We start from the raw sequence: 23,995 nt of genomic DNA on the forward strand, positions 1-23,995 counted from the left end.
TAAAGCAAATTTCAAAGCATTTCTTTTTTTTTTTACAAATTGCTTTACGTCGTACCGACCCAGATAGATCTTATGGCGACGATGGGCTATAAAAGGCGTAGCAGTTGGAAAGAAGCGGCCGTGGCCTTATTTAAGGTACAGCCCCAGCAATTTCCTCGTGTGAAAATGGGAAATTATAGAAAACCCATGTTCAGGTCTGCCGACAGAAGGGTTCGAACCGACTATCCCCCAAATGCAAGATCACAGCTGCATGACCCTAACCGCACAGCCAACTCGCTCCATTTCCGTTTATTTCCCAGTGTAAAATTTAACTTTAACATCAACATATTGTTAACATCGAGCAAATGTTTGAATTTGTTCCCTTGATTTAATTCACGAAAACAAATCCCGTCATTTATCAATAGCATACTGATCATAAATTTCGTATTTAACAACTTTCTAATAATAAATATCCAATTTTAAATGTTGTTGTTGATATTTTATGTCTTTCTAAATAAATTAACCCTTCGTCAACAGTGTGATTTATCGTGCAGTCATGAATTTACGAGTACTTTCTGTAACGTCATGGTATGAGCATAAATTAGGTAGTTTTAACATTCGTTACATTGCTTTAAAATTCAACTACAAATATATAATCAACTCATGTTATCCTGGTATTGATAAAATAGACGTAGATGCTTTGTATTTGGCCATGCCTCAAATATAAGTTGTAAATTTTACATTCTGGCTCCCGAGTTATGAACCTAATATCTTTACGTACATTGGAGTTTCAAAAGATCCTCCGTGGCTCAGGCGACAGCGCGGCAACATCTTTCCGCTGGGTTCCGTGGTTCAAATCCCGGTCACTCCATGTGAGATTTGTGCTGGACAAAGCGGAGGCGGGACAGGTTTTTCTCCGGGGACTCCGGTTTTCCCCGTCATCTTTCATTCCAACAACACTCTCCAATATCATTTCATTTCATCTATCAGTCATTAATCATTGCCCCAGAGGAGTGCGACAGGCTTCGGCACAATTCCTATCCTCGCCGCTAGATGGGGGATTCATTTATTCCATTCCTGGCGCGGTCGAATGACCGGAAACAGGCTGTGGATTTTCATTTTCACATTGGAGTTTCAAAATGTGTGCAAGTATTATTTTCCTTAATGCCTACGACACATGTATGGTTGCTCCGTCTCTGTTCCTCAGACAGCAGAATATTATGAAGGAGAGGGCTGTGCTAATAACGCTACAGAACAGTGCTGGTGGGGGCCTTGGGGACATTACGAACGTGAGAGCAGTTATAATGTCCTCTTCTTCACAGCAGGCCAAGCGGCACTTCATGCGACAAGTAGCAAATTGTGTCTCCACATCCGCGCTTCGACTCATGTTCTCTCTAATTAAAATACTTACGGAAGACGACCAGTTCAGAGATCTGTTGGGGGCGAAATGGTAAAGACAATACAGACAGAATTACAATTTTGTCTGCACACTTATGACTGTCTCGTAGTTCGTCTGTGTATCGGTTAAGAAATAGAAAATGCGGAAGAAGTTTCAGTTCAAATTTTGTACGTTTGTAACTTCAACTGGAAGGCGCCTTAAAGACTTTCGAAGCTCAGCATTTAATTTCAGGAATAGAAAGTTGTTGCTTTTTTTTTTGCTATTGGTATAAGGTCACCCGAATGTCTTCGGCGACGGAAGGATAGGAAAGGTATTGGCCGGAGCCTTAATTAAGGTACATACCCAGAATTTGCCTGATGTAAAAATGGAAAACCACGGAAGAATATATTCAGTACTGTCGACGGGATTCGAACCCACCATCTCCCGAAAGCAAGCAAGGACAATAATAATAACTAGAGAATCCATGTTGCTCCACAGCAGATAACAAGTCCTGATATGCCTATCGTATTCATATTGCTTTGCCTTCCCTTTCCAATGGTTTTGTGAACTTTTAATAAGAAGCGAGTTATTACATGCCGCTGTTTCTAGATAGAATTCACCCATTCTGATGTCATGTCGTCTATTTGATAAAAATATATCCATATATATTAGCCTTTTTATCCTGTAGTTCTTAATGTAAAGCTTAGTATTATGTCGTAGAAGGTAATGGTATTTTTAACATCAGTTCTGCTATATAGAACGGTTGTCTTGTAAGCTCATAGGTTAATCTCGAAGGAGCGCTTTTTGCCAGAGAGAGAACTTTTTTAACGTACATGGCCTTCACTCTTTCTAGTGTAGCTAGATTATCCTTCGATACATCTTCCCAGATGATGTCTAAGGCATATGTCATGATGGGATCTGTTTGTACGTAGACTTTTTTTTCTCTTAGCAGCATGTATGTTATTAGGAATGCACCGCCATCTGTTGAATATATTTGGAAGCTGGGAAAGGTTAGAGAATCAAAGAGTATCCAGCAGAGAATAGCATTCTTCCGTGATCAGAGGGAGCGTTTACTCTCTGGCTTTACAGGTGGTAATCAAACATGGCTGCATTCAACGGCATTACTAAGGATTAAAATCACATATATCAATGAAAGTGTTCGTCGCTTAGCAACCTGCTAAGTACAGAATGTATTGCGGGTTAGTGTAAGCCTTCGCCTGCAGTTATTCAAATGAAAGTTCAATCATTTGATTTCATGATTACTCAAAGTTGGCTGAACTTAGAGACTTATCAATGTCTCATGATTCACCGGCAGGTAATTCCGGAGAAATTAAAACAAAAATGAAGCAAGTCGGTCCAGTAGAACGGACGAACGAATTTGCCGAAGCTGTTTTAGTAAACACTTTAAATTTATAGATAAGAAGAAGAAGAATGCTTCGGCTTAAGAAGAAGTCAGTGAAGTGCTTAACAAGTGCATTGTATGGAGCGTTGCTGTTTATGAATTTGAGACTTGGACTCTGAGAAGGGAGGAAGAAAGAACATTGAAAGATTTTGAAATGTGGGTATGGAGAACAATATAGATGATCAACTGGTAAGACAAATTAAGGAATGAAGTAGTACTGAAAGCAGTAGGTAAAGGAAGGACCACAATACTGGAAAACATTCAAAAGAGAAAGAAGAATTGGTCAGGTCAATGATTACGAATGAAAGGAAGAGGTATCAGATGATGGACAGTCTGAAATGTAATGGAAGATACTGGAAGAATAAAAGGATGGCAAAGGCACATTGGCTTTGAAAATGCATGAGAAAACATGGTAATAGGCATAGAATCAATGATGACGACCAGGACTTCCGACCCCAACCTCGCAGGTTCGATCCTGGCTCAGTCTGGTGGTATTCGAAGGTGCTCAAATACATCAGCCTCGTGTCGGTATATTTACTGACACGTAAGAACTCCTGTGGGACTAAATGCTGGCTATTCAGTGTCCCCGAAAACAGTAAAAGTAGTTTTTAGCTCTCAATCCAAAGCTTGGTTGGCAGGAATTCTTCTCCACCAATCCTCTCTGTAATCTGTTAATCTTTTGATTCCGGAGTATTGCAGTCTGGGTCTTCCTCTTACTCTCTTGGCTTTAATCGTTCCTTCCACGATATTAACTATAAAACTATATGGCCTGTAGAGATGGCCAATTAATTGTTGATAATAAAGATCTTTCTTCACATATTCTGCAAATAATTTCTTGATTTGTGACTTTTGCTGTCTATGAGATATTTTCCATCCTCCTCCAGCGTCACATCTCAAAGCATTCAGACGTTTCTTATCGCATGCACCAATAGCCTACGTTTCTCACCCGTACAAGGCCACACTCCACACTTAGCAATATCTTTGTAGTCTCCACAGGTACACTCTTTTCTTGTAATAGACGACCTTTACCTGTGCAATTCTGCTCTTTATGTCGGCTGAACTTGTTCCATTTGAAGTGATTTTACTAGGTAAAGGCATTTGAGTTTTAATGCCAATATAAGGGGGTTGAACAAAAGCGTACTTATACGACTCAAAGCAAAATTCCTCTACTTTTCCTATATCCATTCCATCTAGAGTCAAGCAAGAATTGTTACGATGGTGCATGCGCATTTTCTTAGTCTTTTAGTTCAAATGCTGGGGCTGTACCTTAATTAGGCCACGACTGCTTCCTTACCACTTACAGCCCTTTCCTCTCCCATCGCCGCCATAAGAACTATCTGTGTCGGTGTGAAGTAAAGCCAGGTGTAATTTATATAGAAAGAAGAAAATATAAAAGTATGATGAAATAAAGAATAAAGGAAATGACGAAAATCAAATATTTTATGTTAGACGTTTTCATGCCTTTATGACACTATCTCCTCCGATTATGAGAGCTACAAAATCGCGTGGTCAGTACTCCGCATTGATCAGGAAGAGAAGAGAAATGTGAAGTAATGACCGCACGAAAAATGAGAAGGAAGAAAGGAATCATAAAATCTACGCCTTGAATGCACTAATGTCACCGAGCCGGAAGAAAATAAAATCTGAGGGCACTAATTCCCTTACTAGTACAGCCCGGATGTTTTTAGGCTGTAATAGATTAGAATGCCAACTTATTGAAATGGGTAACAAGTATAGACTAGCCTGGACAACGGTTATGCTATTAGTGTTGCCTGAAATGAAATGAAATGAAATGGCGTACGGCCTTTAGTGCCGGGAGTGTCCGAAGACATGTTCGGCTCGCCAGGTGCAGGTCTTTTGATTTGACTCCCGTCGGCGACCTGCACTGATAAATATGACACATACACCCAGCCCCCCTGCCAGCGAAATCAACCAATGATGCTTAAAATCCCCAATCCTGCCGGGAATCGAACCCGGGATCCCTGTGACCAAAGGCCAGCACGCTAACCATTTAGCCATGGAGGCGGACTGTTTCATAAATATTAGCATTGTATTAGGCGCGTCCTGAAAGCAGCATCAGTGCTCGCGTCGTATCTGGGAGTTACATAAATTCAGTCCATCTACACAACTCCTATATAATGTGCGGAAGATAGAAACTAACAGGAAATGCACTTTACGGTTTATTTACAACATATGCATCGAAATATTGAGAAAGGACCCTGGCATTTTTGAAACAATTAAACTAATGATTTGATTGTTCCTTTGACAGTTTTCAGGGTACTGAGATCGTAATGTTACTGATCAGTCAAACAACAAACAACTCACTGAATACATACAGTTTTACAAAGAATCTTCATCTTCAATTTCCACGAACCTACTACGCTTGCGTAGCAGGGTGAGAGGTGATACTCCCACGTAACGCGTCCCAGGTGGCGGATACGGGGGTCCTAACCGGCTTGCCGGCGGACTTGAGGGAAATAAAATAGCTCTCGCGGACCAAACATACAACACCCCTATGGGGGGGACGCAGACGAAGAATTCACCCACGCTATCCCCTGCCTGTCGTAAGAAGCGACTAAAAGGGGCGACCAAGGGATGATTATGTTAGAACCATGAAACTTCGTGTGATTTCTACCACCACGTAGGGAACAACATGGGTCGCTTTTACTTGCGCGTAGTACCACTATGTTAGGTACAAAATAGGTTTATGATTAGTAGCAACAGAGTGCGTTGCCGGCTTCTCTAGTACCTGTGATTAGTACCACTTTAGGAGCGACACCATGGTTCTGGCTTGCCTATGATTAGTACCCACTATGTGAGGAACACCACGCGATAGTGCGGGTCCCTGTGGTGAGTATACGTTTGTGATGAACGCCATAGGTTTTAGTTGCCTGTAAATGGCGCCGCAATGTGCGAAACACCATAGGTCTGTATTCCATGTGCGAATTTCAGTACCTGTGAGTAGTACCATGCTGTGTGGAATGCCGCGAGTCTACGGTACTTTTGATTAGTACCGAAACATGACAAATGTCATGGTTCTACTTTCGTAGCTTGAGTACCATTATGAGGGGCCGATAACTTGGATTTTGGACCCCTTCAGACTTAAAGGATCATCAAATCAGTATTATGCTATAAACGCAGTTCCTTAGTTAGTAATACTATTTTTCCACGTCAGTTTCTGTGAATGCGAGGCATTGCGGGTCGGATTCACTGATTGTTTTAAATTCATATCCACCCATTCATTCTTCATCCTCACGCTTTGAATTCTGGTCAGTGGAGGATTTTGGATTTTTAATTTGTCATTCCATTTCGTCTCATTTCGTGCCATTAGGGGCCGATGACCTCGATGTTAGGCCCCTTTAAACAACAAGCATCATCATCTTCAATTTCAAAAGATCTCGAGCTGCAAGCACCTGAACAAATAATAATGGGCTAATTTATAACAAATCAAACGTATTAAAGATAAACATGTAAAGTTACAAATTTACTCGCGTCGTATCTGTGAGATAAAGCTGGCAGCATATCGTGCCATTTGTATTGCAGGAGGGCCACAAAACTACTGAATGTCACCACTTCCGAGACAGGCAGCTAGGAGAGGAGAGAGATGGGCTCCTAGCCTCAAGCAAGCCCAAATTACAGCAAATAATCACCACCGTGTATCTCTCAGATAACCAGCAGTGTTAGGGGCACAACCCATCATAACCCCTAAAATTTATGTTACCCTCGCTACACCACGGAAAGACGGACTAGACAACATTTCCTAATAACCAAATTACTTTGCATTCTAACCTGTTACTGCCTAATCACCTGGCATCTACATCAGCAATAGCATGACATTAACCAACTCTTATGGTTAGTAAACTTGTCCTCAGTCTCTTCTGCTGCAAACCATCTCCACCAGATCATACAACGTCTGCTATTATAAAATCTAACCCATCAATTGTGGGCACAGAAGGCTAGTTAATGATAAGAATATATATATTTGAATGAGACGTACGGACAAACTCCTGAACATTCTGGAATAAATTGACATTGACATACTCGCACACAGATACGTGGCTCTGGGGAATTTGTGACATGTAGTAGCCTGGCGTTGCAGATGAGATAAATTTGCATACGTATTTGCAAGGGCATGTTACAACTTGGCGCTAGAGTACTTCTTTAATAATATCCCATCGTCTAGGGACGACCTCTCCGAATGTACTATGGGTAGAGTTGGCAGCTCATTTGCGTCGTTTCCGCAGACACTGCATTCGTCTGCTACACTTCCTCACCCTGTTTCATCCACTTAGCGTCTAATACGACCTTTCTTAACGTGTCAAACGAATAGGAAGGTCAATGGGAATAACTACTTTGCAATATCCAGTTTCTGGTTAAAGAATTCTTTAGAACAATCCTCTTTCCTTAAAGGATGATCATCATCATCATCATCATCATCTGTTTACCCTCCAGGTTCGGATTTTCCCTCGGACTCAGCGAGGGATCACACCTCTACCGCCTCAAGGGCAGTGTCCTGGAGCTTCAGACTCTTGGTCGGGGGATACAACTGGGGAGAATGACCAGTTCCTCGCCCAGGCGGCCTCATCTGCTATGCTGGACAGGGGCCTTGTGGAGGGATGGGAAGACTGGAAGGGAGAGGCAAGGAAGAGGGAAGGAAGCGGCCGTGGCCTTAAGTTAGGTACCATCCCGGCATTCGCCTGGAGGAGAAGTGGGAAACCACGGAAAACCACTTCCAGGATGGCTGAGGTGGGAATCAAACCCACCTCTACTCAGTTGACCTCCCGAGGCTGAGTGAACCCCGTTCCAGCCCTTGTACCACTTTTCAAATTTTCGTGGCAGAGCCGGGAATCGAACCCGGACCTCCGGGGGTGGCAGCTAATCACGCTAACCACTACACCACAGAGGCGGACTTTAAAGGATGATATGAATGTAATTACCCAAAACTTAATCATTCCTTTTCTAAATGATTTGAATAATGCACTTCTTGTATTCTCACTGCGTTAACAAAAATCATCATCATTATCATCATCACCATCATCATCATCATCATCATCAATAGCTAAAGGCCTTACCTATGCAGCCATTCTTTTCTGTCCTCAACTCCTCATTTCATTTCGTAGTAAGAACCATAATGAATACTCTGTGCGAAGTCTTGAAGGAATTTACTCGGTCGTCCTTGGCATTTCTTCTCTGTGATTTTCCCCTCCATCAGATTGGTAAGAAAGGTATTATGTCGTATCTTTACCACCAGTTCTCTTTTCCCTTGAATCTGATATTAATTATCAATAATAACAGCATATGGCAGAGCCTCTGTGACTCAGGCGGCAGAGCACCGACCTTCACCGCTGGGTTACGTGGTTCAAATCCTGGTCACTCCATGTGAGATCCATGCTGGACAAAGTGGAGGCGGGTCAGGTTTCTCTCCGGAAACACCGGATTTCCCTGTCATCCAGCAATTCTCTCCAATATCATTTCATTTTACCTGTCAGTCATTAATCATTGCCCCAAAGGTGTGCGACAGGCTTCGGCAGCCGGCACAATTTACGAGTGTATGTCGCCGCTAGATGAGGGCTTCATTCATTCCACTTCTGACCCGGTCAAGTGACTGCAACCAGGTTGTGGATTATGATTATGATAATGAATACCGTATAGCCTCCGGAGAGGTCTGGTGTCGAGATGACACCCATGGGCGACCTACGCGTCTATCAGTATGGGGTCCTACCCTAAAAAAACTTGTTCTGAAGACAGTGCACACACACACACACGCCCAGTCCACGAGCCAGACGAATTAACCAATCAAATTTAAAATCTCCGACCAGTCAGGAATCGAAGCCGAGATCTCTTGCAAGCATCCTAACCAATTATCTGCGGAAGCGGAAACATTAATTAATGACTAGTACCGAGGGAGTTGGCCGTACGGTTAGGGGTGCGCAGCTGTGAACTTGTATTCGGGAGATAGTGGGTTGGAACCCTACTGTCGGCAGGTCTGAAGATGGTTTTCCGTCGTTTCCCATTTTCACACCAGGTAAATCCTGGTGCTGTACCTTAATTAAGGCCACGGCAGCTTCCTTCCCACTCCTAGCCCTTCCCTGTCCCATCGTCGCCACATGACATATCTCTGTCGGTGTGACATAAAGCAGTGTGTAAAAAAATAAGTAATGACTAACAAAGTTATATTCTCGAGCATACTAGCAAATAAGAAAGGAAACTAATTAATAATGAGTATGTTGTGCTTTTTTCTTCGATTTGTCATAACATGAGCAGCCACAGTGGAAACCAAGACGACGTCACAGACTGAAATGACCGAACATAGTCAGACTCCGTCGAATCATTCACTCCCGGTCACAACACTGCATTACACAAATGTCTAGTGGTCTGCCTATGTTGCCGGGCATAACGCTAATTCATGTAATCTGTAGTCTTCATACACGTCCATGCGCTCAAAACATCTTCAAAACTATTGCCACACAATGCCTCTCTGTAGCAGAAAATCTGTGCAGGACCTGGAAAAGGACTTAACTACAAGAGGGAGAGCTAAAATAGATCTCTGGAAGATAGAGTAGGGCCTTTACTGAGTACATGTCTGGAGACTTATGATAAAGTGCGAAAAGAAATGTCCGACTTAAGGTTTTTCCACAGAAAAACATTCTTGAACCCTTATAAACCTTATTCTTAAAATAATTTTGAAAGACGAGTTAATTCGAAAAGAATTCAGAATTTTTATATAGATTTTCTTCCATTTATTGATTTTTTGAAATAAATTACTCGTATTGTACAATATATATTCAAAAAACTTCTTGTGGCAATTTTTATCATTATATAGATAAATATCTCATATAAAAGGTTATTTCAATATTTGAGGCGTCTAGTATCAAAACCGGCCAAGTCACCCAAGGCATATTTTTCTATATGGACGAAAAACCTGTAGAGACAAAGCAATGAAGGTCAGAAAATATTTTTTCACAGTTATATCCTTAATGGTTTAATATTTAAGTTCCGCTGTTTTGAGAAATCTAACTCATAATTAACCCATCTTTTTTGTTAATTTAAATTTTGACTTGGCCGTTTTTGTTGCAATTTTGTACAATTTCACAAGGTATGAAAGTAAATCTTTCAGTTCACCACTCGGAACAATATCAACAATCAATAATGACCAAATACGAGCACACCGGAAATAGGATTGCTTTGGCGCCAATGACGGTAAGAAGCCCGCGAATACGTAAATCAGTGTTGTAAACGAACAAAAAACAAAATATTATGACTTCAAAGAATATACATTACAAGGAACGATTTTGCCTACTGATATTATCGCATTGTTGCTTAATGTAACAACACGAGGTTCCAGACAATAATGCTGCATCATAAAGATTGTCGCTCGTTCCTTGACTTGGCCGATTATGTTGCACGACCGAGAATTCAGTGCTCTATAACATGAAGACATGGACGATTTTAAAGCATATTCTTGTTTCACCTGATAGTGCTATACTTCTACTTCAAATTGATAACCTTAACTCATTTTCGTAAATTTTGTGACTTGGCCGGTTTTGATACTAGACGCCTCATTTTATGAATGGTTTATGAGAGAAAGGAACACTTAGAAATCACGGGGAATAAAAATTTAGAGCGTTTGAAATACCGAATAATATGAAGCAAGTGTGTCCCTCTTGTGTTGTTAAATGTACGAAGTTTTATTTATGTATCTTGAAAAGTGTGTATTTTGTGGTTACTTACACTATTGCCTGCATTTCATGTGCGTCTCTTCTTAAAGTTTAGGAATGTCTGAGATGCATGTAAATTCTTGTTGGGATTTAAGAAGGAACTGTATGGATCAGTGTACAATTGTCTTCTTCCAGATCACAAGGTCTCAAGTTCAAACTCGGCAAACTGAATTTTGAAGGGCGGAGATGAACTCGATTCAGCGCTCTGTCTTGTAATGTCGATATATAAATTGTGTAACCTAACAGGTCTAGACTTATTGAAATGAGGGTACATTTGCAGTTTAAGGAGGGGCGCTACTGAGATTCTACACTCAAAATTACCAGAAAAAACAAAAAAATGGGATTTTATTACCAGTAGAAACTCCAAACCTTGGGGCAGAAGGTGGTACCAGAGAGCTTGCATACGGAGTCAGTTTCAAAGTTCCTGAAAATATATTTAGATCTCGCCTTTGCTTATTAACTGTGAACGCTAATTCTATTTTTGCTTTTAATGTAGAAAAAATTCTTAGCAAACAAAGTAGGAGTCTCCATACTACGAACAACGTAAAATTTGGCAATTTCCTCAATTTTGCTGAAATTTGAAGAGCTAAAGGGCCCCGAAAGGATTGGCATTGTGAATCTTGGTTAGCTCTATCAAACTAAAAAAAACTGAAATTCGCTTACGGTCTTAAATGCAGTTCCGTAAAAACAGTCTAAAATTTCTAGTTTACTTAGTTGTATTCATTTCGATTCAAGTCGTAGCAAAGTCAACTTACATAATTCTTTCGTGAAATAACCTCAGGATTTGATTTTTGAAAAATGTCTACAACGAATGTAGTTATAAGGGCTTAAATGAAACTCTGCATTGACTCGCATTAGTGCTCGCGGTGGTAGAAAAAGTAAACTGCTAATCGACCGGATAACGATGATTAAAGAAAAGGATTGTGATTTTTAGGAATAAATAATGAATCTATTATCATAATTTATTTTATTTACCTAAAATTCGTAGCTCATATCCCTAGGATGTTTCCAACATTGATTTGCTGGAAGGGCTAGAACTGTGGATTTTTCTCAAAAGTAACCTCATACACAATTTAAAATGCTTTAGACAAACCAGTTTTAACCTTTAACGTGCAACGTATTGTTTATAATTACTTTTAAGGTCCGCTTTTAAAACGGTTGGAAGCTTTCAGAGACACCTTGAGTCGACGATTTTAGGATGCGTTGCCACTTATTAACAAAATATATCCTTAAAAATACACGCGTCGGGCTGAGTACCTGGCCTTCTGAGCTAAAGTTGCGGGTTCGATTCCGGCTCTGTTCAGTGGTAAGTAAAGATGCTCAAATGCCTTGTGTTGCAAGATTTAACGGCACGTCCATGAACTTTCTCCCGCACCTTGGAGTCTCCGTTAACCGTTAGTTGTTTTTGATAAATGAGCTTTTAATTACAACAAATTACTCCTTTCACATTTCTAAGCTCATTAGCCAAGCTTGAAATCATAAAAAAAACTAAAATATGCATCATTTTTTAAAATAAAATTTTTCCAACAAAACATATTATGATTCTGAAACTAACTGCTCAAAGTAAACACAATTTTGATTTTTCTTAATTTACACTAAATGCAATGAACAGTTTTGCAAGAAATTTTACGGACACACTTCAATTTGAACACAGGGGAACCTGTCGCTATATTGTTAGGTTAAATAACAGTGTCTTAGCTGTTAACTAACAATAGAACAGGGGTATTGTTTTGCCCAAACGGGAGGTTTCCACGACGATGGGTACTTTTTCTAGAAAATGTTATAGATTTTTAAGCAAGCAAAACAATGTTGACTTGTTGGCAATCGAATACAAAATACTGTAACTGATTACCTAATTGTGATGCAAGTTCGATTTATTGCCGGATTGATTTAACACTCTATATTTTAAATTAGTAAGGATGAAATATGCCTTGAAATATTATATCGCAAATGGCGGTACATTTTCTGAGTTTTGTTTTTGCTAGACAACTGTGGGGTATATCATGGTAAAAATTGTTTGATATAGCTTTTGAATTGAAGCACCTAGCACATGCAGAACATCTCTTTCCTACAGAGCGGATCCCAAGGAACGCTGCTGTGCAAACCGCAGTGTGCTAGATAATTCCATTCAAATGTTATATCAAACAACGTATACTATGATTTCACCCACCTTTGTCAACAAAAAATAAAACACAGAAAAAAATTGCCCATTTGCAAAATAAGTTTTCAAGGCATATTTTATCCTTACTAATTTTAAATATAGAGTATCAGAAACAATCCACCAATAAATCAAAATTACACCACAATTAGTTATTCAGTGATTTTGCATTTTATTGTCAAAAAAGTCAAAATTGTTTGCTTCCTTGTAAATCTATATTTTTTTGTAGAAGGAGTACCCATCATCGCGGAAACGCCTTGTTTGGGCGAAACAAATACTCGTGTCCTATTGCTAGTTAACAGCTAAAAATATTGCCATTTAATCTAATAATATAGCGACAGAGTCTCCTATGTTCAAATTATAGTGTGTCCCTAAACTGTCTGGCGAAACTGTAAATCGGGCTAAAATTAGCGACGGTACAAAATGCAATATTGTCCTCCCTTAATCTTGTTTATATTTAACCGCACATTTGACTAACGTACGACGTATTTGTATTTTGTGTTTCAGGTGGGCGGTACGTAGTCACTTCAAACGGTGATTTGCACATCAGGTCTGCGCAGCCTGAAGATGGAGCTTCTCGATACAGCTGTCTCACTTTGCACGGATTGACAGGCGAAAGGCGGAGGAGCGCCTCGGCTACCCTCACCGTCACAGGTAAGAAGTAGTTCTGTTCCCTGTCACTGTGACATTTGAGTATCGGTTATTGGCAAGTGTTATTGTATTCTAATTTACTGAGAGATGAAGGAGTAATTGCTCCCCTAGAGGACGTTGCTAGTGAGTAGCTGTTACAATGACTGTTATTTTAGTGTAATTTACAGAGAGTGATCCTGCTCCATTTTACTGTAATTAGTAACACTTGCTATTAACAGTTATTTCAGTTTAAATTACCGAGAGATGGAGCAGCAATTTTGATTTCTTTTCACTGTAATTGTTGAGTGGCAGTTAACAGTAGTCGTTATCTTAATGACTAGAGCCCGGGCGATTAGGCTGTAATAGGGTAGAATGCAAACTAATTTGCCGAGTACGAGGTGTAGTCTAGCCCGCAATGTAACGGGGAGCAACATAACTTTCAGGAGTTCTAAGAGGCTGGGCCCCTAATGTTTATGTAACCCCCCAAGCAGAGCAGTTATTCGGACTAGTACATACGCGTTACTTGCTTCAGTAAATTTGCATTCTAACCTTTTAATGCCTACAAATCTCGGGACCCCAACTTGGCAGGTTCGATCCTGGCTCAGTCCGGTGGTATTTGAAGGTGCTCAAATACGTCAGCCTCGTGTCGGTAGATTTACTGGCACGTAAAAAGAACTCCTGCGGGACTAAATTCCGCCACCTCGGTGTCTCCGAAAACCGTAAAAGAGTAGTTAGTGGGACGTAAAATAAATAACATTATTATTATTATTATTATTACAAATCTCGGCTCTGTTAACAGCCAATAGATCGGTGCGGAAGTTATTCTGCTCCTTTCACTACGACTGGGAGGTGGAGGTTATCGGTAACTGTTATATTAGTTGAAAATACAGAGAAATTCACATCTTCAGCAAGATTTCAGAGATATTCCCACATCCATATAACTGGTTTCATCTTTACAGCTGTTATGTTTTTTAATATTATTTAACTAACTAACCAGAAATGAGAATATCAGTTCGGATCTTCAGATCAACTTAAGTTCCAAAAAAGTGACTGAAATCAGCGCCTCCAGGGATCTGAAAACGGTTTCAGAAATATTACACCTTGGCGCTATTATTAGATACCAGGAGAACGGTTGTCATCGCCAAGAACATCACGACCCAACTATCTCATATTTGGAAGGATCTCTCTATTTCACTCACACAAAAGATGAGATTAGTTCAGACTTTGTTTTCCTCTCTCTTCCTGTACGGTGCTGAAACGTGGACCTTGTGAGCTGCTGATATGAAGAGGAACAACTCATTTGAGATGTGGTGGTGGAGAATAATGCCTCGCAATACTTCGAAAGCACTTCGCATCAGTGAGTCTATCCCGAAGGAGCTGATCATCACTGTGTCTGTCCGACTCCGTGGCTAAATGATTAGCATGCGGGTCTAAGGACCAGAGCGTCCCGGGTTCGATACCCGGCCGGGTCGGGGTTGTTAACCTTCATTACGATAGCTCTGGGTCTGGGTGTGTGTGACGTCTTCAGCATTATAATTCATCATAGGTAAGGCCTCATCCTCATAGACGTGCAGGTCGCCTATACGTCGTCAACTCAAATCACCTGCACCAGGCCTCTTAGGAAGCCACATGCCAGTAGTAGTAGTACTAATAGTATCGTGCCTGTAAAGAATTCTCCAAATCCTTGGTTACAGGAAAGGGCGCCTTGAAAAGCACATAATATTAAGAAATGTGCCTGGGAACAGGGTGCGTGGACGAGCTCCTACTCGCTGGATATCCCCCAAACAAACAAACCCATTTGGCAGAAGACCAAGGAGAATGGCAGGTTTCATTCTGTCAAGATCCACATGAGGATTACTTACTGAAGCGGGTAACAAGTATAGTCTACCCTGCACAACGGTCATGTTATGAGTCTTGCATAAACATTAGGGGTAGATCGATCAGAACCCCTAAAACTTACGTTACTCTCGCTACATTATGGAAGAACTGCCAAGACGACACTTCCTAATAACCGAATTAGTTTGCATTCGAACCTATTACTGCCCAAAAATCCAGAGTTTAGTGATAATATTTCAATAATTATTGGAAGAGTGGACACAGGTTTTAACATAAATCGTTTCAGACTTCTCAATAATATAAATCAATCCATAAGTTATACTAATAAAAAAGTATGTGATTTGAAGAACTTGATGATCTTTAAAGAACTAAACACACACGGTATCCCCTGACCTGTACGTAACTTGGTGAACCATTCCACAACGGTGGTTTTCGATAGATATGGATGTCCACCGGTGTTCGTCCTTCGGCAGCCAAGAACAGAGCACGCTGGTTCTATTTGGACGCATTTGGTAATAATATCGCATGTGGCACATGTAATGCAGATAGCTCGGCACGAGACGATTGCCACACTAATCCCTATTCCACTGCAACAACGCCCTCAAACGGAAATTTTTGATCACGCCCTAGACATATAATCTACGAAACAAAAAATTATTTTTAAATGACATATTATTTAGCAAAATATGTTTTGATTCACCTCATTTATTATGAAAATGTTCTGATATTAGTTGAAATAGTTTCAATTTAAATAATATAACATTTTTTCGGCATCTTCACGGTGGTTTTAAGAGTTCATATAGAAAAAAATATAAATCTGTTTCAAACAGTTGCTGAAAAAAGTGCACCTATACACCTGAAAACTCGGATTTGACATATTTACGAAAATGTCAATTACAGGTGAACTGATTGCTTTAGAATGTTCTTAAATGTATACAAAAGGTAAGAACATTCTACATGTATGTGGTGAAAGTGTCATTAATCTAGTGTGAATAAGAGCCCAGCTGTATTAGTTTGAATGTTGCCCAATGCAGGCTCCAGAATGATATCAAATACCTACCGTCTGTCCTTAATTATGGATGTATGGTAGTGGGAAGTAATATTCATATCGAGCTGAATAACTTGTTCCAAAATAATTTTCTGGAGATTTCATAAATATCCGCCAAGCCTAGGAAACTATCTCCGCTAACATCAATATTTAACAACACAGGTAATGAAATTGATCACTATAAATACCTGACCTTGTTTATGCCTCTTTATGTCTTTAGTTGTTTCTTCAGGATATTACTTCACCATTCATGAGGTTTACGACTTCGTACTCCCAAAAAGTGTTTATTTCTTTATTTCAGATCCGACGGGTAGCGTCCCGCCAAGACTTACTCAGCGTAGTGTGAGCACGCTGACGGCGGAGCAAGGTGCCGACGTCCACCTGAGCTGTGACGCACAGGGGAATCCCCCACCAACATTCACGTGAGTACATATTTTTCTCTCTCTCTCAAGACAGCAGCTATCTATAATAGAATCTCCACCCTCGCCTCCAATCTTGTTGCGATAATCGGAACATCATTTTTCTCTAAACCGCTACTAATACATTCTCTCCGATGTACTTCGCTGATAAAGAAGGCTGTGGACAGTCAAGTGATTTAAACATTTCCGTTCAGCTGGAAGATTTTAAGATTAGAATCCGACATCCTTAAAATTCGACAAGAGATAGGTGTGTTCTCTCTTTATTTCCGTCTGTAGATCAGTGATACAGAGTCATCCCTCGGTTTACAAGATCGCGTATTCGTACTCAGAAGAGGTAGCGGGAATTTTGAAACGAAGAAAAATCCGTGGAGACTGCCGTAGATTTCCAAGGCGTATGAAAACCGACAACCTGTTTTCCAGTCATTGACCGGGTCAGGGATGTGATGAATGAAACATATATAGGCTGTTATTACAATGGGGTCACCACTCCCAAGGTGATTTATTAATGAGTGATAAACGCTATGAAATGATATTGGAGAGTGTTGCTGGAATGAAAGATGACAGGGAAAACCGGATTACCCGAAGAAAATCCTGTCCCGCCTCCGCTTTGTCCAGCACAAATCTCACATGGAGTGACCGGGATTTGAACTACGGTATCCAGCGGTGAGAGGTCGATGCGCCGCCGTCTGAGCCACGGAGGCTCTTTCCAAGGCGTAAAACGGTCAACATAATGTTTTTTCGTCATTTATATTATTATTTATTTCATCATACAGTTATATTGTCTTTATTTCTATATGTATTGATTTAACATAGATTACTTCAACAAACTTATTATTATTATTATTATTATTATTATTATTATTATTATTATTATTATTATTATTATTATTATATGTTTTGCCCTCTAAGGAGCACGTAGAGCCATTATTTAGCACTGGAATTCTTGTTCTTCTTTTCTTCCCAAAACTTCGTCACCTTTTCACTATGGGCTTGTCTTCTCTCTCCTGGCTGTTGGTTTCTTGGATATGGACTGATGTGAATGGATTTTCTCTCTTAATGTTGTTCGTGTAGTTACCAGTGTGTCAATAATAATTTCTGCAAGGTCGCTTTGAGTGTCTACCAACAAGCCTAATTTGGTTTGTCGCGTTCCATTAATGATGATGATTTTTTTTCTTTTCGTCAGTCGGGAGTCGTCCATTCGTGCTATTTGTCCCTAAAATGCCATACGCTTCTTTCGTACAACTGAGGAGAATCGCTGTCATATAATATAGGTCTTCTGAGCATTTACGCATCCGGATACCATCGTAAATCTTGGGTCCAAATATCTCCCTGAGTATCTGCTGATCTATTTTCTCTATGTCCTTGATGCTGATGATTAAGGATGACGTCTCAATTGCATACACAGAGCTTCTGGAAGAACAGTTGTGTGGTAGTTTGGCTTCAGTGGAAAGCGTTTTCTTATTGTACATAGTCTATTCCAACTGATTGTGAAGGATTATTATTATTATTATTATTATTATTATTATTATTATTATTATTATTATTATTATTATTATTCCCGCCTGATGACCATGATCGTTAAATCATCAAGTCTTTAGGTCCGACTCCCGTTGGCCGGCAGCGTAGGAGAGATGGTGGTATGCAATATTTAATCACTAGATTGTGTGTCAGAAGCCTGGATTCATTTCCAAACACATCACGCTGTTCATGGCATTTCTTTCGTCAGATTGGGACGTAAAGCTTGGTGTTGGAGTAAGCTACGTGCTGACACCGGGTTTCACCTTCTCCCTACTTTACTATCATCATCCCATATCATGACGCGCAGGTTCTCGGATACTCCCAACACCAAAAGTCATACGACACAAGGATATTATTATTATTATTATTATTATTATTATTATTATTATTATTATTATTATTATTATTATTATTATTATTATTATTATTATTATTTCAATTTAGTTTCTTCACCTACCTTTTATCACTCTAGATTCTATTTTTCACTAACCATCCCATTCTCATTTATCACTAATGGCCTCGCCATTCTACGTTGACCTAAATCAAAGCCGATAAAACATAGAACTTACGTGCTAAAACAATGACATGAACTGATTCTCTGTCTAATATACGATGATTATGGAGCGAATGTCTTTTAGGATACATTTCAACTAGTAACAAGTGTCGTCTAGACCGTGATCTTTGTCCGCTTAAAAAGTTGCATAAATAGTAGGGGTAAGTCCTTTCAAAACTCTTCCTACAGAACTAGCGTGCAGACTGGAGGCTCTTTAAATTAATTCTTGGAAATCCTCTCCCAAATAATGATGTGACGAACTTTACAGCTTTTAATCAGAAGAAATGTTCTGTCTTGGTGGCAGATAACATGTGATAGTCAATGAGCGACATTTTGCATGCCTGTTACGTCTCCTCTTACAGACAAAACTGAATAACGTGTTCTCTTCTGAGTGCTTCTTCGTTTCCACAACCCTCACTTGGTAATTTCTCCTCTCTGGAAAACTAGACATACAGCAGTTGGTCCCCTTGGTTACTGCCGCTCTTCTTGTCGATCAGAACTAGGCTCTCATTTCATCATATTCGCCGATGATTTTCAGGTTTATTTTCATTTTAATTCTCGTGAAGCACATTAATATATACACATCTTTAATTAAGGCATCTTCAGTCTTATTCAATGAACCCAAGAGACAAATACTTCCAAAAATAAACTAATTACAATAGAGTATTCCAAGCAACTAAACGGTGTACATTTCAAATCAATCCCCCTATCATCCCGTAAAATTTTTAGATATCACATCCCCTGCGGTAGATTCCGGAATTATTACCGACAGAACTAACTGATTAATTAATTGATAGCGTGTACAATTTTTTGATCTGATGACTACCTGTACGTTTGTGCAGATCACTAACTAGGATGAAATGTAATCTTGAAGGCGACTGCGAATGGCACAGGAGGAAGGATCAACGGGAGGAAGACCTGAGAGATCAATCCAGATAAGACTGGGTAAACAAACTACAGTCTTTCAAGCTGAAGTGATATCTGTCACAACATGCCTTGAAGAAAATCTGAAAATGAACTATAGGAATAAGAACATTTTCATTTTTACGGACAGCCAAGCGGCCATTAAGGCACTAGAAGCAGTCCGGATAATACCCAGAATTGTCTGGTATTGCCACTCACTTTTCCTGAAACTCTCAAAGTTGTCAAAATAATATGGGTACCAGGGCATGCAGGTATAAAAGGAAAAGAAAAGGCAAATAAACTGGCCAGGAAAGGGGCAGAAACACATTCTGTAGGCCCAGAAACTGTATGCTGGATTTTCTATGGACAATCCCGACACTACATAGGAAAATAGGTACAAAAGAAACAAATGGAGAACTGGAAAAATACTCCAGGATACAGGCTTGCAAAGGAAGTGATAAAAGGACCAAACAAGAAGCATACTAAAGAACTGTTGAAACTCAGCAGAGAAAATATAATATGGGTAGTAGGATATTTGAAAGGACACTTCCATCTGAAAAAACACCTACATACAGTAGAATTGGAGTAATAAGAGACAATATATGTAGGAAATGCAATTAAGCAGGGAAATCAGCTGTACACATACTTTTCGAATGTGAGGCGCTGGGTAGAATCAGACTCGCCACTCTAGGACTATCAGGTGAAGAGAGAAACAAAATCCAAGGAGACCCAATAAGAACAACCTGCAGTTTTGTGAAGGGAGCAGGTATATCTAGGTGGGAATGAAGGAAAAACATGGTAGCAAAAGATCTTAGAGGTCGACGCTAAATAGGAACTAAATTTAGAGGTCCCATGAATAAAATAAGAAAATTAGAATCTTGAAGACGACACAAACACTCAATATCGAAGTCCTAGGAAATAACCAATGAAGGTTTAAAATCTCCGACCCAGCCGGGAGTCGAACAAGATACCCGTTGACTACAGCCCAAACCACTAACCAGTTAGCCATGGAGCCTGGAATGACTTTGTAAAAGTCTGAGTATAAATCAGCTTTACTAAGAAGGCATTTTCATCAGTACACCTCTGAAGTGCAAAATCTACAGTATAAGTCTGCACTTGGCTTAATACCGGGTTGGAAGACCAGTCGAAGAAAAAATTGAAAAAAAATTCGCGAGGGGAGAGTTTTGAACACGGGTCTCAGAGCTGAAGGGACTGCGTCATATCAAGTACCGGCCGAATCCCACAGTGTGATTGTGTGCTGATTTCTCGGCATGGATCTCAAACAGGTCTTAATCCATTTGAACTCCCACGCGGAGCGAACTGATTGGCTAATTTCAGCAGCTGATAAAATGACAGCAGAGCGGTATATCGAATTATTTTTCTAAATTATATTTATCAGTATAACCAACCTTCCAACACTCAGATACCAGGTTCACGTTGTTTTCTATCACCCTGTATGTGTGTATCACAGTTCATGCCTGTGACTCATCATGATGCTGTAAAAATGGTGAAATAATAAGAATCGTAAGAAAGGCTGACCAATGACTTATTTTACACCTTCGGAACAAAAACACCTTCACATTGCTGATTACTTGGAAGGGATCTCTCATAACGAAGTTGTGTAAATCCTCACGCAAGCTCAGGCTGTGTAGACGACAGCGTAGAACCGGCAAGCTGGAGGTTCAATAATGGAATTAAATGTGTGTTTGTAGGCGCAATTACACCACAGTGTGTATGTTTGATACGGCATAGAGTCTCATCTTGTGTCTGCTCCTTGTAATTAGACTTAGTTGCAACACAGCTGCGTGTCGCAGTCATTGAAATCTGTAGACCTGAGAATTGTATGCAAATGTCTCTCTCTGCTGGGCAGGCATGTATCAGCCAAATGTTGCGGTTTGACGAATCTCGTTGAATTGAAGGCATAGGGAAAAAGTTTATATAGCACATAATTGAGCATATTGGGACGTTAGGAAATATACAGGTTGCATTAAAAGGTGTGGCCAAAAAATCGGGACATGTTCCTCAAACGTAAAGGAAGAAAATATGTTATGTGGACATGGGTCTGGGAACGCTTTATTCAAATTTTAGAACTTATTTTCTACAACTCTAGATAGTACATAGTGGGAAACAGACAGGAACATAACGTATCAACATACCACATAAAACTAAACTCACCGGAAAAAAAATTTGTCATCCTAGTGCGCCTGCTCAGATGGATCGTTAAGCCTGTACAGATGGCGCAGCTCAACCGCACGCGCACGTACGTCAACAGGGTAGATGTAAGGTTGTAAAAATGAAGTGGCGTATGGCTTTAAGTGCCGGGAGTGCCCGAGGACAAGTTCGGCTCGCCAGGTGCAGGTCTTTTGATTTGACTGCCGTAGGAAACCTGCGCGTCGTGATGAGGATGAAATGATGCTGAAGACGACACAGACACCCACCCCCCGTGCCAGCGAAATTAACCAATTAAGATTAAAATTATCGACCCTGTCGGAAATCGAACCCGGGACCCCTGTGACCAAAGGCCAGCACGCTAACCATTTAGCCATGGAGCCGGACAAGTAAGGTTGTGACAGAGTGGCAAAATGAGCAATCGCGTTTGGCCGTGCGTTTCTTGAAGTTGCTGGATTTGTTGGTGTTACTTTGAGGAATGTTCAACGGGTCTACAAGCAACGGTCTACTGCACTTTCCCGCGAAACATGACATCAGAACGCGTTTTACGGCTTGTGAATCAAAATCACTTCTAAACTGACAGTAATTACTGTAGTCAGTGAATGAAGGTCATCCCAATCTGTTATCGAGAGAAAATTGCGACGGGAAATGCATGCAATGACCATTTGCAGACGGTCACCTTGCCAGATGCCATTTTTGACACAGGCATATAAAGCTGCACGTCTTCAATGGGCTAGAAATCATCAAACGCGGACAGTAGCTGACTGGCGGAACATAAATGTGGTCTGACGAATCATGATTTTGCCTTCATTCCAATGACGCACGTCGTCTAGTGCACCGAAGGTCAAATGAAGCATACTTCAAGACTGAGGTGGGTCAGTCAATATCTGCGTGAAAAGTATGCTATTGATGCTACAATTTTTCAAGATGACAACATCAAAGTTCATTGGGCTCGAGGCATACGTGACTGGATTTATAAACACTCCCCCACTCTATTACATCTCGATTGTCCTGCAAAACCATCCGACTTGAACTACATTGAAAATCTGTGGGACATACGGGAATAAGGGGTAAAACGCACACATCAGCATACCCTCAATTTGGTGGAATTACGGGCTAAAATCTTCAGGGAGTTATTCAGTCTGGATGCGACTTACCTGCACAATATTGTGGACTCACTTTCTATACGAATCCGGGCGGTTGCCAAATCCAGAAGCGAGGTTACATGGTATTAAATGATTGACACATGGATCAACACTAACAGAGGACATTTTGAACATTTTATAACAGAAAGAATTTCAGCTAAATCTGCTATTTTTCTCTTCCTCTTTCTGGTATTATTTATCCTTAAATTCTTTTATGTCCGCCTCTGTGGTGTAGTGGTTAGCGTGATTAGCTGCCACCCCCGGAGGTCCGGGTTCGATTCCCGGCTCTGCCACGAAATTTGAAAAGTGGTATGTGGGCTGGAACGGGGTCCACTCAGCCTCGGGAGGTCAACTGAGTAGAGGTGGGTTCGATTCCCACCTCAGCCATCCTGGAAGTGGTTTTCCGTGGTTTCCCACTTCTCCTCCAGGCGAATGCCGGGATGGCACCTAACATAAGGCCACGGCCGCTTCCTTCCCTCTTCCTTGCCTATCCCTTCCAATCTTCCCATCCCTCCACAAGGCCCCTGTTCACCATAGCAGGTGAGGCCGCCTGGGCGAGGTACTGGTCATTCTCCCCAGTTGTATCCCCGACCAAGAGTCTGAAGCTCCAGGACACTGCCCTTGAGGTGGTAGAGGTGGGATCCCTCGCTGTATCCGAGGGAAAAGCCGACCCTGGAGGGTAAACAAATGATGATGATGATGATGATGAAATTCTTTTATTATGGCTTATAATATTGTCTTCGCTACTCTGCATACTCCTACAACATTTCCTCAGTTTGTGTTTGTTGTGCCTTATGAAATGCTGATAAGGATTATTTTCTGGCACTGTAACATTCTGAGTTAAAACAATGTTTGGTTTCGGAAGATACTGGAAAGCTCCACATCCTTCGCTCACCAAAAGAAGCCCTATAGCACCCAGGAATGGTCCTATAATTACCAAAGGAATTGTGGCAGTCAAAAGAAGTCCCGTAGCACCTACGAATCTGTGAAGTTAGCCGGGGAGTCAAACTCGAAGTGACAAGATGTGAGCCCCTAACGTATAGGCATTATACCTTACACCACCTCCCTAGTTCCCTAACAACAAAGTATAGTCACCATCTTGCTCAGAAGTGCAAGCCTAGCTCCAGGGCCCTAAGGTC

General features: G+C 40.7%; 1 protein-coding gene across 1 annotated transcript in view; it reads left to right on the plus strand.

Annotated features, from left to right (window-relative positions):
• The window catches only part of Dscam3 (Down syndrome cell adhesion molecule 3), a 1,308,845-nt gene that overhangs the window by 1,028,786 nt on the left and 256,064 nt on the right, over nucleotides 1-23,995 (plus strand). The window contains exons 5-6 of the mRNA XM_068229415.1: nucleotides 13,143-13,289; nucleotides 16,451-16,571. Coding sequence (XP_068085516.1) covers nucleotides 13,143-13,289; nucleotides 16,451-16,571 — 268 coding nt within the window. The remainder of the gene's footprint in view (nucleotides 1-13,142; nucleotides 13,290-16,450; nucleotides 16,572-23,995) is intronic.

The sequence above is a fragment of the Anabrus simplex genome, chromosome 10 (genome assembly GCF_040414725.1).
Source record: "Anabrus simplex isolate iqAnaSimp1 chromosome 10, ASM4041472v1, whole genome shotgun sequence".
Taxonomy (NCBI): domain Eukaryota; kingdom Metazoa; phylum Arthropoda; class Insecta; order Orthoptera; family Tettigoniidae; genus Anabrus; species Anabrus simplex.